The 16,618-nt window shown below is 39.7% G+C and overlaps 1 protein-coding gene across 1 annotated transcript in view; it reads left to right on the forward strand.

The window, feature by feature from the left end:
- Positions 1-16,618, forward strand: part of pde5ab (phosphodiesterase 5A, cGMP-specific, b) — a 58,473-nt gene that overhangs the window by 38,241 nt on the left and 3,614 nt on the right. Inside the window, exons 12-20 of the mRNA XM_073474647.1 lie at positions 394-444; positions 2,616-2,762; positions 6,854-6,979; positions 8,136-8,230; positions 8,344-8,431; positions 11,151-11,251; positions 12,106-12,183; positions 13,100-13,163; positions 16,535-16,609. Of these exons, the coding sequence (XP_073330748.1) occupies positions 394-444; positions 2,616-2,762; positions 6,854-6,979; positions 8,136-8,230; positions 8,344-8,431; positions 11,151-11,251; positions 12,106-12,183; positions 13,100-13,163; positions 16,535-16,609 (825 nt within the window). The remainder of the gene's footprint in view (positions 1-393; positions 445-2,615; positions 2,763-6,853; positions 6,980-8,135; positions 8,231-8,343; positions 8,432-11,150; positions 11,252-12,105; positions 12,184-13,099; positions 13,164-16,534; positions 16,610-16,618) is intronic.

The following is a 16,618-nucleotide window of genomic DNA, read 5'->3' on the forward strand; positions in this document are numbered from 1 at the left end:
TTGTGACAGCCTTGCAGCATCAGAGGACTCTCGTTTTTCTTTTTTTACTTTCCTGAATAAGTCAGATTCATAGATGTTTTTCAGCAGACTTCTGAAAGGAAGAATTTAATATTTGTACTTGGTCAAAATATGTTCTGTGGAAAAACCTATTAATGCTTATTTTAATCCCAAATTTTCCTCCCTGGTCTTCTGCGCACTTAAAGTAAAAACATGTTAATGTAGAATCTAATTATCACAAAATGATGGTCACCATGATGCAAAAGGCTGACCTTAAGAATTAGAGATGTATGTCAGAGAGCAGTTGTGTAGGTCCTGTGTGTGTGTTTTCCTCAGAAAACATGATACGACCCAAAGTCTGCACACCTCATCTTTTTTTATATGTGTGTGTTCCAGGTCTTGTCGTATCACGCCAGCGCCGCAGAGGAAGAATCCCGGGAACTCCAGGTAACCGCGGTAAATTAAATTTTTTTCATTTAACAATACACATTTTCACGCCCACATGGAACATTAGTCACCACCAGTGCATGGATTATTCAATACACAGCCATAAGTACAGATAGTGACACACACACAAACATAGGAAGCTGTTGTCCTTCAGTCATGTAACACAACACCACACTGCTAAATCTGCAAGAAAGCACCAGTAGAGAAATTCTATATGTCTACTCTCCCAACTAACACACAGATCCACATACACTTGTAATGGAAATGTCACTAAATGCATTGGAGTAAGTTTATTACCTTGAATTGACTTTGCTTTACATGAGGCGTCCATGTTTGATGTTTAGGCACTTAATATTTTTCTTGTAAAATATGATATATGTGACCTATTAGAAAAATCTGTATTTATGACTTGGATGTCGATATCAATGGTATTTACATGTAGTAAACAGGTCATTTTGATAAAGGTCACATGACATGGATGAGGCATAATGGTAGTACATGTAATGAGCTCCAATGTACAAGTTTGAGAGGGGAAAACATGATTTTTAGGAAACCCTGTATGGTGGCTACAAGGTGCAAAACACAAAATTTCAGAAAGAAAATTTCAGAAACATTTAACAAAGTCGACATCTCCAAAAATAAATAATAATGATAATAATAATAATAATAATAATAACCACACAACACAACACTTAAAAAACACTTGGCAGAAATATTTTTAGAAAACCAGAAATTTCAGAAAATCTTTTATGAAAAATGATTACAGAGAAGTCAACCTGTCAGAAAACCAATTAACAAAAAATAGACAACACATTATATTTCAGAAAGCAAAATGTATAAGAAAACATTTTAAATTTATGTATGAGAATGTCTCAAAATTTTACAACAATAAGACAAGCTGACATCACATGAATGAACAAAAGAAAGAGAAAACACTTTAGAAAACATGATAGTGATCTAGATAAATTACACAACTGATCTGGTTCATAAAACAGTGTTTCAGAAAACATATTAATGACAAATTGATATTTCAGAAAACAAAGCTGCATCTTCAAATTTCCAGGAAACACAATTTGAGATATGACTTTTCTGAAAACAACAACATTTCGGAGATAATTCAGAAAACATGTTACATTACATGTTTACATGTTTTCTATTTGGTTCTTTGAGTCTTCTGACATTTGCATTGCACTTAAGGATCTCAATAGCTCATGTACATTTTGAATGATGCAAAAATGCCATTTGGCAGCCATGGCAGCAACTTTACTTTCCACCATAGCTGAAATATGTTGCAGCATATCTACTGAACCAAAGATGATAACAACGTCTGGCCTCATTTAACCTATTGTTTAGCAAATATTTAGAATAACATCACCAAGATGCATGGGAATAGTTTAGATTTTCATGCACTAGAAAATGATCATGAGGCTATATTATATTATCAGACTGCAAACATCAATTAGAGTAAAAACACTCACAAAACCACAAATGACACGCTGCCTTTGGACACAAATAATACAAAATATTATTTTGACTGTCCCAGGATTTGTTAATGAACTCCCTTGTAAGTGTTAAACTGGTTTTCTGATTGCAGCTTTGACACCAGTGACACTTCATGACTGTCTCAAAAAGGTTCTGTTCTGCTCTCCTCTTCCTGTGGTGTAGTGGCTGAACTAACAGCATAACCTGATTAAGTGGCCTCAATTGGGTGCTAGAGAGAGGATTTGTCACTTGGTATCTAGGACACAGGCTGGAGTTTTTGGGTAAAATCTACCCAAGAGACTGGGTGACATATTATAGGTTGAAAACCCCTCATAATAATGTATTTAAAGCTGCTACTGTAACTGCAGCAGAGCAGCAGTCAGTTTTGTAACTTAAAATAAAATAAGAATTACATTTAAGAATCTGGAAAATGATTACAAGAGATAAGCCCGACTAAATAAAGCAGACGATACACTTTTTTTTGTTTGTAAAGATTTGTTTTATTGACAGATGCTAACTTTACAAAGCAATACATAGAATATATGAACATTTCCATTTGTACAATAGAACAGTTTGAAACAAAAGGGAAACATATATGCAGACGATACACTTAATATTCATCTGGTGTGTCAATGACTCCACAGCCTCCCTGAATTTCCAAATATTTTTGTGTGTGTGTGTGTTTGAAGGTAACCACAGTGCCATCAGCCCAGTCTTTGGGTCTCCTGGACTTCAGCTTCAGTGACTTTGACTTGTCAGACACTGAAACCACACTGGCTACTATCCGCATGTTTGTCGACCTCAACCTCGTCCAGAACTTTCAGATGAAGTACACGGTAAGAACTGTCCTGGGATGTTATTAAAGAATATTACACTTACTTATATTTACTATACATTTTATCTTTATTTAGCCAGTAATATAGTACTGGGTGTAAACTTAAATATAGTAGTTAATATAGTACTGGGTGTAAACTGGTTAACTTATGGAGCTTCCAAACAAAAGTTATGTTTACATTCACTGTTTCTCACCAAAACATGTTTTGTGTATCCACGAGCTCATAACCAACACTTGCTAAGATGATTTCTTTTTTCATTTTTAATCAAATTCTAATGTTTACATAATATTTACGAGCTAGGAATCTTCTCCCTACCTTTGTTGGTGCGTTACTACACTTTGTGCAGTACCGCCACCAACAGTCAATCAGCAGCATAGCGTTAAAAAGGCAGCGGAATTGTGTAGTTCATGTGCATGCATCTGTGTCCTTGTATGTGTGCACAATACAAACAATACTGGTCCTCGTATAAGATTTACTCCATAATGCTACTGGTGGTCCAAACTCTTTTCCATTTATTTTTGAGTACACAAACAAGCTACATCCTTTATATGAGCTTTAAAGGGGGTTGGTAGATGCATCAATTGGGCTTTGGAGAGAACAGTTTTACTCTGCTTCTAGTTTTTATTCTAAACCATGCTACTTGGCTCCCAGCGTCAGCTCAATAGTTATAGTTATAGCCAGACCTCATCTGTCAGCTTCTGCCCAACCTTTTTTAAATATAATGAGCTTGGCCATAGGGGCCTGTATCCAGTTCCACTAAGTCCGGCTCTCCTTTGGTTACCTGCTTCACCGGCTGTCCATGATAACTGGGTGAAGCTTATTTTCTTCTATTTTACTTTCTTGGGTGAACTCAGGGTTTACTAATCCAGCTCTGAGCATGTTTATATGAAGGACGCACAGTTGTTAATAACAAGCAATGTCATGACTGAAGCATTTAATATAAAATGAAATGAAACAGTGATTTGGCTTGGTAATAGCAACAACCAAAAATGATATTTAATGAGGTGAAATTAGTATATACACATAACTAGAATAGAATAAAAAGCTGTACAAACACTGGAAATAATTTCCAAATATTAAAGTTAATACCTAGATAAATATATATCTCCTCAACCGCGAACATTAGTGCCTGAGTCACGTATGATGGATTTTCATCATTAATAATGGCTGTTTAATGGTATGTTCACCACCTGCAGATGACTCATGTGACTTTGACCACAGAGTCATTTGTGTTTGCAGCCAGATTACTTTACTGTACATTAGACTTTTGTTCCTTTTTCTTTTGTTTTCTCCCTCTCCTCTCTGTAACATTACGTTCATGTAATAAAGTACATTTCCCCTCCGGCTCCAGTCAGCAGTTTCCAGTACAGAACATAAACACCTGAAAATGGAGGTCACTTCCATGGATCGCTGCTGCAATTTCCAAATATTAGAGTTAGCCTACAGCTATACAGTACATAAGTGCATTATTACATATATGTCTTCAGTAGAGTGAGTCTGATGATGAACAAGTGAGAGATCTACCGATTAATTGGGCCAGTAGGAGGTTTAATAGACTCTCGGTACTGACATAACTTGGCTCCCAGAAGGGCAGATGGCTTTGGCTAACCCACCAGCCTCTCTCTCCAATGTTCAGCGAGGTTAGGGTTCTGTACGTCAAGTGGAGGAACCGCCTTTCTGGAGAGGATGCTCCTACAAAAAACATAGACATAACTTTTAACATAAAAATGTAAGAAGAGAGGAGAAGAAAAGTAGTTAAGGCCATAAAGCTCAGAGGGCTTATTTTACAAAATTAATTATGAAAATGTTACAAGAAAATACACAGGGCTTTATTACTATGAAGAGTATCCTGGCAACAAACAACAGAGGTTAGAACTACAGACATCACCACCATATTATCCTCATTATCCTGACATGACTTTTTGTTGTTGTTCTCAGTACATGTCATGGAAAAAGACAAGAACAACTTCCTGCTTAATTGATTGCAGAAAACAATCTGCTTCTCATTGTCAGCAACATTAGACCATTAGAACATGAGTGAGTGGATTTACAAGTGAGTTTATATGTGTGTATTTGCCTGCATCCTTAACTCAGAGACCACTCACACACACACGCACAGCTCTGACATTCACCTAAATCACTCACACACTCCATTACCACCGTCTGTCAGACCCATCGTTCTCCTCGTCCGGCTCCCCCTTGGTGGCTGATTGCTGGCAGTTTGACTCGTCCTTAGTACGCTCCGTCACGTGAAGAGGTCCTCATGTGTTGGTGGCTGACCTCCAGAGTGCCTGCGGACAGAGGCCTCATAAATAGAGCTTTCAATAGGAGGAGATTAGGGCCCTCCAGTAACACATGTGTAAGCATCACAGCCCTGGTGTTAAACTGTACAACATGTTATTGAGTTACTATTCAAACATCTTTCATGTAGTGGAGTTGTTCATTATAATCTAAGAGTTCTAATTTATGAGTGTTATGACGCCTGTAGGGAAAATGAAACATAATTGGAGTTTAGTTTTAATTACTGCGTGTTTGAGATGGAAGTGCAGCAAAGACTAACAAGCACAGAGCACTGATTTGCTGGCAGGGTGCTCAGTGTTCACTTTGAGAAAAGGAAAAACATCCTGACAGTTTGCTCATCACATTTTTCTTCCTACAGCTGTTATTTTACCTCCCACTCAGAATGTTTTTGTAGCTTTTCCTGCCTTTGGTCATACAGTACATAGCTCATAGCAAGAAAAGCTAAAGTTATAACTGGATTAGTGGGCTGCAAGGCAAAGAGTCGCCAATGTGGCCAAGGTCTCCAGGTTTCAATAAATCCAGTGCAACCAGTACTCTTCTACTGGAATAATATCTCATTTGAGATATTTTATATAAACGCAACTTAACTTTGAAACATACACCGTGTTGGCACATGTTGGGACCAATAATAAAAAAATATATATAAAATTAGATTTAGTGCATACCTCCAGCAAGGCCCCATCCCCTTGGATGGCAATTAAATGTTCCAGTCTTTGTTATAGGATATGATGGTCAGTGGTGTCGAATGTAGCACTAAGATCTAACAAGACTAGAGAGACATGTAGATAGTCATATAGGTGATTGCCAACTGTTTTCTCAAGGATCTTAGAGAAAAGGGGAAGGTTAGATATGGGTCTGTAGTTGTTTAAAACCTCTGGATCAAGTGTAGGCTTTTTAAAAAGAGGTTTGATTACAGCTACTTAATAGGACTGTGTGATTAACGGACTGTGGTGTTGACACCATGTTGGCGTTGGTGACGTATATTGAGCGAGACGATGTAGTTTGCTGATTGGTTTTACACAAAACTAAATGGTATTTTACTCTTTATGACAAACAGGGACTTTCTCTGCAAAATGATCTTTTTACTTGTGTAAGTGTATTCATGGCACAATTCAACCAGGATCAAAAGTTTATTGTCTCTACCCATTCACTACTGTACATTTTTTTTTACGAACTAAGGTCCATTGGGGCACACTGGAAGGGGCGGAACTTTGACTCTCTATATCAGCCACCCTAATATGGCTGATTTTTTCATCTCTGTATGTTGCAGTTTTTTAATCTTTGTTTATCTGCTTCTGCAGGAAAAGTCAACTCTTCCTGCTCAGGTGTTTCACAATAAAAGCTTTTCTTGTTCTTGGTGAGCTTTTAATCCGTCTGCAGAAATTGTTCCGTTTTAATTTACTCCCACCCAAAAATGGAATGAAATTACTGCTGCATAATGGACATTATACCGAAATTAATATATGAGCTATTAGAGTCCAGGCAATTCAACCCCTTCTCAACGTTTTTATCTTTAGTGACTGGCCTTTATTTGATCATGCTGGCCATTATTTTAGAATGCCATCTTATGAATACCTGCTTTTACCAGAGTTAATGGTGCACAGGCCCTGAGGGCACCATCTGCATTGTTATCTGATCTCGAGGCTCTACATTGTACAGGAGCAATGAGTTTTAATGAGTTTATTATTTCTATATACTGTATTCTTCACTCATGTGGTGCAATTCCAGCCCTGGGAAAGCTGCTCACAAGGGTTAAATAAATCTTTATCTGCTTGCTGTCTTCTTTGTAGAGTTTATGCCAGTGGGTTCTGAGTGTGAAGAAGAACTACAGAAAAAACGTGGCTTATCACAACTGGAGACATGCCTTCAACACGGCTCAGAGCATGTTTGCCCTTCTCAAGTCAGGACGCCTACAGGTCAGTTATTACATACAGATGTTTTAAAGGACCAACCCAGTTATTATGCATGGAGAACAGAACTTGCTTATGATAAAAAAAAAAAATCCAATGTGGAGGCTGCTGAACCTGGTTAAGCTGAGCCTCATTGTCCGTATTGATTCCCCCCATGATTTAATGTCACGGTCCAGAAAGACTCCAGTCAGATCATTTTAAGCTCCACAGCAAACTGAACTAACTAACTAACAAAAGCTAGCTACAGCCAAAGATAGCTAGCAAAGAGTATAGTGAGCTGGCCGTATGTTTTTGGAGCTACCATGGAATTCTGGCCATATCTTACACGTCCCCCCTTTAAAAGTTTGGTATAGAATTAGAAATATAGAAATTGTAGGTATCTTGTTGGATAATCTAACCCTGGAGACGAAAAACAGAACGTGGGTGTTGTGCTATGTAAGTTTGGTCATTTCTTGCCTTGAAAAGTTGTACAGCTGTCTCTCAGATCCCAAATGGCTTCACTGAAGGCAACACAACTCCTACTTACATCTGCATTACCATGCAACAATAACTTCCCTTCAAACAAAAAATACGAATATTTGACACCATGTGATGGATCTTAAGCAAGTTGTAAGTTTCTGTTGGTTGCCTTTAACAGTGAAGTAAAATTATTGAAACCAAATTGTCAAAATGGTTGGCAGAAATGATTTGTAGCTAATAGGATACATTAAACAAGACCTATAATAGATGGTTAAGATGTTTCAAAGGATCTCCTACACCACCAAGAATAAAAGTGTTTGGGAAAACACTGAACATTTGTGGCTTCTGTGACACAAAAACAGTAATTCCTGCTTGAAATTTTGGCAACTATCAGCAGCTTCAGTCTGAAAATATTAGTATCAGCCATGCTGGAGTCCTGCTTTCAGCTTTGTTTTAAAAGCTGTTGAGTCATATGCAGAAACAGTTATGCTGTCTACACCAGGCTGCGTACTGAGCGCCCACACTGCCAACAATGTGTGGAGAGTCACAACGGCACTGTGTGTACACAGCTCCGAGGCTCTTGTTTGGTTTGATTGTGGCAACAGGTTTGTTAACCAGCTGCCGTTATGTGGATGCAGTTTCTGTGTGTGTTTTCACTCCCATCCTGTCGTCTTACTTCATCCACCTGTTGTTCCCCTGACAGAATAACCTGAGTGATCTGGAGGTCTTGGCTCTGATGATCGCAACTCTCAGCCACGACCTGGACCACAGAGGAGTTAACAACTCCTACATCCAGAGGTACAGCAGGAGAGAATTATTCATATAATTATATGTGTATGATTGTATATGCATGTGTGGGAGTGTCCACTCTTTGTGTTTCTAACTTCTTGTCTATGTGTGTGTGTGTCTAGGAGCGACCACCCACTGGCCCAGCTCTACTGCCACTCGACAATGGAGCATCACCACTTTGACCACTGCCTCATGATCCTCAACAGCCCCGTAGGTGCACTCACTGAAGTAGAGGAAAATATTTGTTGATGATTTTGTTGTTGCTTGTGCAGATTAAATGGAAATCGCAATTTTTGCTCCCAATTTCTGCATGGACTCACATCTGTGTTTGTTTCCACTCAGAGCATATCTAAAGAGACCATAAAGACCATATCTGTTAGAGCTAGTTGATATATTAGCCGGACTGATACATCAGCCAAATATTGAAAATATATCAGGAGCATACTTTATAATGAATCATTTAATTTAGAAACAATAGAATGAGCACTGACAGGGTTATTGTTTTGGTGTAAGATATCATGCTCAACATGTATCCAGTGTCAGTACACATCCAGCAGACACAGAGCAACATTAGCATTCATTTAGTGTTGTTTTTGTGTTCACCCGAGGAATCTAAGTCCAATATTCAATTTCATTTTTTAAGTTGTGTTTTGGTCTCCACCAGCTCCTGAGAATAATGTCCGGGTAGATATTAGCAGGTAGTGTTCTTGCTCAAAACCGTTGTCTGCTGCTGCTGGAAACAAGGTTGATGACAAGCAGTGAAACTGAACCAAAACTGTAAAAGAGAAAGAAAAGAGCTGAGGGGAACAGCGGAGCTAGATAACAATTAACGTTATCATTATGAGCACAGATTACACAGTAATTCAAGATAAATTACAGTTTGCCATACAGAACCATAGTCAGAATTCATGGGAACTGAGGGCACCGTTGTATACAAAATGGCGTTGTCTGTGTACAGATGAATTGTACCTTTACTAACTTTTTCACCTAATGTTTGCAAATGCAAGTAAAAATTGTGAAAGGAGCTGGTCATAGAGAAGACAATAGAACCATGTGGCAAACCACAGTGAATACCCATTAAACTGGACTGATAGCCATCAGTCACAACAGCCTGTGTTCTGCCACTGAGATATTTTCTAATCCAGTTATGAAAAACGTAGCTCAGGCGGCTATAGAGCAGGTCATCCAGTAATCAGAAGGTTGCTGGTTCGAATCCCTGACTCCCCAGGCTGCATGTCGAAGTATCACTGAGCAAGACACTGAACCCCCATTGCTCCACCTTGCATGGCAGCCTCTGCCATCATGAATGTGTGTGTGAATGTGGCAAGTGTCGTAAGGTTCTTTGAGCAGTCTGTCGACTGGAAAAGCACTGTAGAAATGCAAGTCCATTTACAATCAAAATCAATAGACGTTTTAAAAAGAGTTTGATCGACAGTAGATAAATCAATAAAAAGGGCAGCACAATCCTGTTTATTATCTAATGCACTAGTAATATCATTCAAGAGCTTTTACTGACTGTAAACAGTAAACCTGATTGATAAGAGTGTTGAGATAAAAAAAGAAAATCAGCCAGAGGACTGCCAGAGGCCTGTGGATGGCTATCAAAAGCAACTAACTGAGTATATATATAATATATCATACACAAGTATATCCACCTCATGACAACACTACGGATGTTTATGAGAAACTGATGAGATATTTCTTGGAAACCAACTATTAGTTACTAAGAATATATTTGTAAATGAATGAACAAATGAATGAATGAACCAAACTGTGAGGCTCTTTTAAATAAATACACTGAAGATGCTTTCAGTACAGGGAAACAATGTTGTGGTAACAGCTGTTTCCAGGAGCTTAATGTTATTGACATCTTAGGGTGCACTCCCACTTGGCCCAGATGCTCTGTACCTGTGGACCCACGATTGTCCCTCCCCCCGGTCCCCCTGCTGGCCTGCACTCACATTGCTCCGGACGCAACCGGGCCTGAGCACGGTTACCTCTTGTACATATGTCATCACGTTGTTGCGGGGTCACGACACAGTGGAGAAAAACACAGAGAACATGACACTTTACTGATTTTTTTTGTGGCTCATGCTGTGGCGTTTTTGGTCCCAGACGGCCCTCTTACATGTCCACGTTGCCAACCTGTGCTTGTGCTCGTGCATGAGCAACCGTACCGTGCCGAAGCACACCTCTTCCAACTGTGCCAGGGCCAAGAAATATACCGGGCTTGAGCATGGTACGGAGCACTCACACTTGTCAAGCAAACTGGACTCTGGGGGTCAAACATGCTTGGGCATGGTACAGATTGCCTAGTGTGACTGCGCCCTTACAGCAGGATCCTACATCTCTCTTACTTATTTTCCCCGTTCTGCTCATTTTCCAGCTGCTCACCTACCTCAGAACACTCTGATGGCCCGATAAAAAACAGCCCGCTCTGATCTTTATGGCCTCTAAACAAACACTACAGCACCACTTAACTGTACTGCTGCTGGACATATTCAGACATTTTCACACAGAGGCAAGCACACACACACACACACAGACACACACTGTTGTAAACCTTATCATAGGCAGGCTGATAAGCATTAATGCAAATACACACTCTTCATAGCACTCGAAATGGAAAGAACGTGGAATAATGTGTCAACTTATCTGCTAATAAATACTCAAGACATGTGGATGGGACAAGTTGTTTGGTTTATTTGTGTTGTTTATGTGTACAGTATGTGCATTGTCATGGCAACCCCTTGGCGGCCTATCACAGTACAAACTGCGGTCAACACTATCAATACATATTATCTACTCCTTATAGATAGGGGGTTGCTATCACACTGTGCGTACACACACACTGTAAATCTTCATGTATACTAAAACATGGAGCTGTCCTGCACTAAGTTAATTCTCTCTCTCTGTTTTCACTCTTCAGGGAAACCAGATCCTGAGCAGTCTCTCCCTGGATGAGTACAAGGCCACTCTGAAGATGATCGAGAGGGCTATTCTGGCCACTGACCTGGCTCTGTACATGAAGTAGGTACCAAATGTCAAGCCCAGATGGAAATCTGAGTGGAGAGGGTTGGAGAAGGGGGAAGATAGAAGAAGAAAAGTCAATTTGGGCAGAGGGAAGGGAATAGAGGCGAGTGGGTATTTTGACTGGGCATGTTCACATTCTGTTAGGACTTCACAAAACTATTTTTATCTCAACAATAAAGCAGAGATTGCACTCATGTTGTCATCCCAGGATACTGAACGTCTTTATTATTTCCCACTTTGAGCACCAGACAATAAAACTTCAGTGTTTTAGCAGCTTTACATCAGCAGCTAAGTTAGATAACATGTCACATAATGGAGGATGGGTAAATTAATAAAAAAATGAAACGTGACTGATGAAAGTTTGCAGACCATGAAACAAAAATGAGAAAGAGTTTCTTGATAAGCTTCAGTGAGTTTGTGACTTTGATCAACCCCTTAACATTGATCCATATCGCGAATATAAAATATTTATTAGAGATTATAGAGAAATGACTGCTTCTTACATCCACTGAAAGACAATTTTTAATTTTTCTAAGTTGTGTTTCAGTGTTCTTTTCCCAAAATGTTGATGCTAATATGCTCTATCTTGGTTTTGGAAATACAAAACATAGCAATAATTTTGCCAAACTTGAAAAACCTGAGGATAAATGAGAGTTTACTGTTATCAAACCTGTTCCATCACTTCCTCTTTTTCTAACTTTTTCTTTTCAGTCCTTCACCTCAGTGATTTCGGCACTTATCTCATTCCTCTTTCAGTCTAGACAGTGGGTGGCGGAGGCGGCACTTCAGTAGTTATATATGAGGATAATTATCTGCTGTGTCATTGTATGTGTGTGTTTGTGTGTCGTCAGGAGGCGAGGGGAGTTCTTCGAGCTCACTAAGAACAGCCAGTTTGTTTGGGAGGATGAACATCACAGAGACTTACTGAGGTGAGTACCAGTCCTTCAGAAAGCACAAACAATGGAGCTCAGTGTTGATGAAGGTTCTCAGTCATCCAGGTCATGGTAAATCTAGGTGCTGTAGGCAACTGGACTTGTTTGAGTTTGTTGAAGACGTCTCACCTCTCATCCAAGAGGCTTCTTCAGTTCTGACTAACTGTAGGGGAGTTACAGGCTTTTAAACTCTGTGCGGGAGTGCCCAGGTGTGAATGGTTGTTAAGCTGTCTGGGGAGGGAACTCAGTACTGCGTTGTAGGTGGGTGATAAGTAATGGAGCTCAGTGATTGGTCGTTAGGTTCACACATTCGCAGCTCAGTCTGGCTGATGGTTGATCAAGTGAACATGCTGCTGCTCTGCCCCACACACCGGGGCAAAGTTACTCAAGGGGTCGTAGAAGTCGCAAAATCTACGCTGCACATAACAGAGCTAGGCTAACTGTTTCAAGTGTTCACGCTAAGCTAGGCTAAGCACATCCTGACTCAAAGTCCAGACTTAGCACACAGACATGAGATTGATATCAATCTTCTCATCCAACTCTTGGACAGAAGGCATAACATTTCCTAAAATGTTAACTATTCCTTTAAGATGGCAACTGAAAGACTCCTATGTACTGTTGATTTGTGTGCTATGAAATGACTGTTGTTAGTTATTTTGTTCAAATCAACACTTCTTTATGAAGCAGTAAATAATTATTATCAGTAAAACAATTGTAAACGTCTGTGCGACAGCTGCAGCTTTAATTTCCCAAATTCTCTTTACACAGAAATGAATGAATGAATTAACTCACATTAGTATTCAAGATGACATTTCTGAGATGCAGTCATACACACAAAATATACTCACGTTTGACTCATAACTTCACTTAATGGTTGGATGATCAACGTGTGACAATGTATCTGCCCTTTCAGGTCGATGCTGATGACTGCGTGCGACATCTCAGCCATCACCAAGCCCTGGCCGGTGCAAAAAAGGGTAAGAATTCCTACACAGGGTTCTGATTTTCTGATTTGAGAGGCTGCTTTCAGTGATTTTAAACATTTTCACAAACGCAGTAATGTCACTGCAGTAAATATCTTGGCACATTTAATCAGCAAGAGGAAAAGCTGAAGAGGAAACTCTCCAAAGGAAACAGAATTAAACTTTTAGCTTCTGAAATAAATATTTTTCAAAAGGATCTCAGGATTTATCAGGACAGCTTCTTCATGCCAAACTATATTAATGTATGAATCTGGACTGTGTGTTTAAGCTTCTGATGTGTATAAGAACACAGAACACAACTGTCGGCGAGTCGGGACTTTGAAATAATCATTGAAGATTATCAGCTGTTCCTCATGCACAAATGTGCATGTTAATGTAGAGACACTACATTTCTGCTGCTGGAGGATCGCTGCAGGTAATGTCATTAATATTTTCCTCATATTTCAGTCCTCTCATCCCACCCGTTATTGATCAGGATGATACTTTTTATGACCCAATCCGCGTGAGTGAGATCAGCACACCCACACAGGGATGCGTAGCAGCGCTCCTCCTCCTCCTTTCTGGAGTTTCACAGCAAAACTGTGTAGCGTCATTCTCCTAAACAACTGAAGTAGATGGGGACTTGTTTTAAAAAGTTTTTTAAAAATAAACACTTTAGCATGTGCCCCATCTGAAGTGGGTGCACAAGCTTGACTGCGAAGTCAAGGATGTACTACAAAACTTCACCCAATTTTCCATCGGCATGAGGGTGAAAAGATGACTGAATTTTATTTTTGGGTGAACTTATCCTTTAAAGTTTTCTATCCGTAAGGTCAGCGCAGCACTTTTGCTTCTTATTCATCTGTGACTTTGCCATTTAACATTCTAGTTACTTCTTAACACTCTCCCTCCCTCCATCTTTTGCTCCGTCACTCACACACACACACACACACACACACACACACACACACACACACACACACACACACACACACACACACACACACACTCCTTCTCCTTACCCATCTCAGAGCTGTGTCCCTGTTGTTTCATCTCCCTGCTGACCTTTGCCAGTCTGCACCTCATTAGGAACCACAGGCACAGTGGAGTGAGGTTCAGACAGGCACACACTCTGTGTGTGTGTATGCAGTTGTGTGTGTTGACGAGTGAATCCTCATTAATTCGAACAGCTGTGCCCCGTCCTCAGATGACACCTCGAAAAACATTCAGGGCAGTAAACATGAATACACATGCAAATATGATTTCTCACTTATACACACACACGCTAGCACCTCATCCAGATCTCATTATCGCAGTGTGGCTCTGACCTAAAGGGGGGATTATTTCCTCTTTTTCTTCTTCTCCTTTTTTAAATTTTTATTAATTAACATGTGAGCTAAAACATAGCTCATAACTTTGGTTTAGTTTAACATTTGATTTAAAAGTTTTAACTTTTAGATTGAGAATGGTTTAACTCAACCTTAATCAGTTAGATTTTTTTTTTTTCTTAAGTTAACTTTTCAACCTAACCCTCTCCTTACCCTGTGGTAATACTGCTGGCGCTGCTGTTGCAAAAAGACAGCGTTAGCAACATGGCTACCTCTAACGGTCCAAAGCGAATCACAAGTTTACGAATCTGACCTAGAAACCCTGCTCTCACTGATACGAAAAAGCACAGTAAACACTTGGTTGTATTTATAAGTGGCCAGGTTTTGTTTCTTACTAATATTGTAGAAAGAATGCCATGAACCGTCTCCAGCTGGTATCAGCAGGGTAGCAGATTTTGACTGTGAACAAAAAAATAAAGGTGTCGTAAAGGCGAGGCTCCATTGCGGAATCTCTGTGTGAAAAGGGCTTTAGTCACAGATAAAGGATAGTTCTGGGTTATTACATCTTAAGTCTTATTTTCATAGCTTAGGCTTCCAGTTTTGATCGCACTCTGGTAAACAATGTTATTTCTGGGATCTGGGACTGCAGTGACATTACGAAAAAGAAGACAGATAGGACAAATAACACGAGAATCATGCAGGTTTATAAACAAACACTTACTGTCGTTTAGTCAAACCTACTATATGTGGAAGTCAAATGAGAGCAAACAATTGTTGCTGTCTGCTCAAAATGTTCATTAAAGATTACAGACTGAGTTGCAATTAAAAATGATTCCAACATTCCAGTTTGACCTCCAAGTAAAGTGGTTGAGATAATCGAGCTAAACTGTTGGTTTGTTTACAACCTGTCTGATGTTCTGACTGCCAGTGTTTCTTGTCCCATTGGACTTGGTTATAGTGATATCAGCACATTCCCAAATCTCCACAATTATTATTGGAATATTACCAAAATTCAGTTATTACCAGAATTTTGATGTTGTGGTATCAATCTCAAGTCTCTTGATGCTGACTTGATGCAGGTAGCCTTAAATGACCAGTGATCCCCACAGTTATGCTGGCTTGACCACACTGATCATGAAAGTTATGTCTTCAGTTTTCACACGCGTCCTCCAAGATAAACAGTTTGGAATGCGATCATAAATCCAGCAGTCTAATGAGCCAGTCCCTGACCACTGGAGCTGACTTGCTCTGCTATGCAGACAAAAAAAACGTTGGTATTTTGACTGACATTAGGGTTAAGTCAATAAAGACAAAGTTACTTAGCCTCACCTGTTAACATTTGCCTCATGCTCAGTGTTGGTTTTAGTCAGCTATAACAAGCTTTTCTCTCTGCTGCTCTGTAGAACTGAGCCTTGATTACAGTCAATCAGTGAGCTGCAGATGGCGTTAACACACATACACACTGAGTGATGCTGATTGGAGCCCCAGGCTGCAGTCAGATCTCATTTACCTCCCTGTAAACAGATGGAGTCCATTAACTTGTGACTACTACTCTTTTGCCATACCTCTCCCTATTTCAAACTTAATTTTACTTTGTTCTCCTCTTGGCTTGCCTCCACACATACCTTCCTCTCACTTACTCGTCTTTCTAGCTGTTTCTTGCATGCTTTTGTTTTTCCTTGTTTCTTCAAGCTGTCACAAGTGTTGTTCCTTCCTTGCCTTATTGTGTATATGCTTAGTCTATTTCTTTTCCAGTCGTTCCTCCTTCTCCATGGAAGAATGTCCCAACCTTGTTAAAATGTCACGACTGAAATACAAACTGACGCAGGTATAAACCAGAGAGGTTAAGCAGAACAACAGAGCAGCATTGTGATTTCACATACACCCATCTGAGATGGAGTCGTGTCAAAATAAGGGGGTCCAAAGGGGATTTGACAGTTTCGTTGACAAAGAAAATTGTGAAATCTTAATTTGCAAATGGCATTCTGTGCAACAATGTGTTCTCCCTGCTGTGATAACTTCATAGAAAACGACCAATCTTTCCAATTTTTGATGCAGATTGCAGAGCTGGTAGCAACTGAGTTCTTCGAGCAGGGGGATAAGGAGAGACGCGAGCTGAACATTGAGCCCAGTGTAAGTGCT

The sequence above is a fragment of the Pagrus major genome, chromosome 10, assembly GCF_040436345.1.
Source record: "Pagrus major chromosome 10, Pma_NU_1.0".
Classification (NCBI taxonomy): Eukaryota; Metazoa; Chordata; class Actinopteri; order Spariformes; family Sparidae; genus Pagrus; species Pagrus major.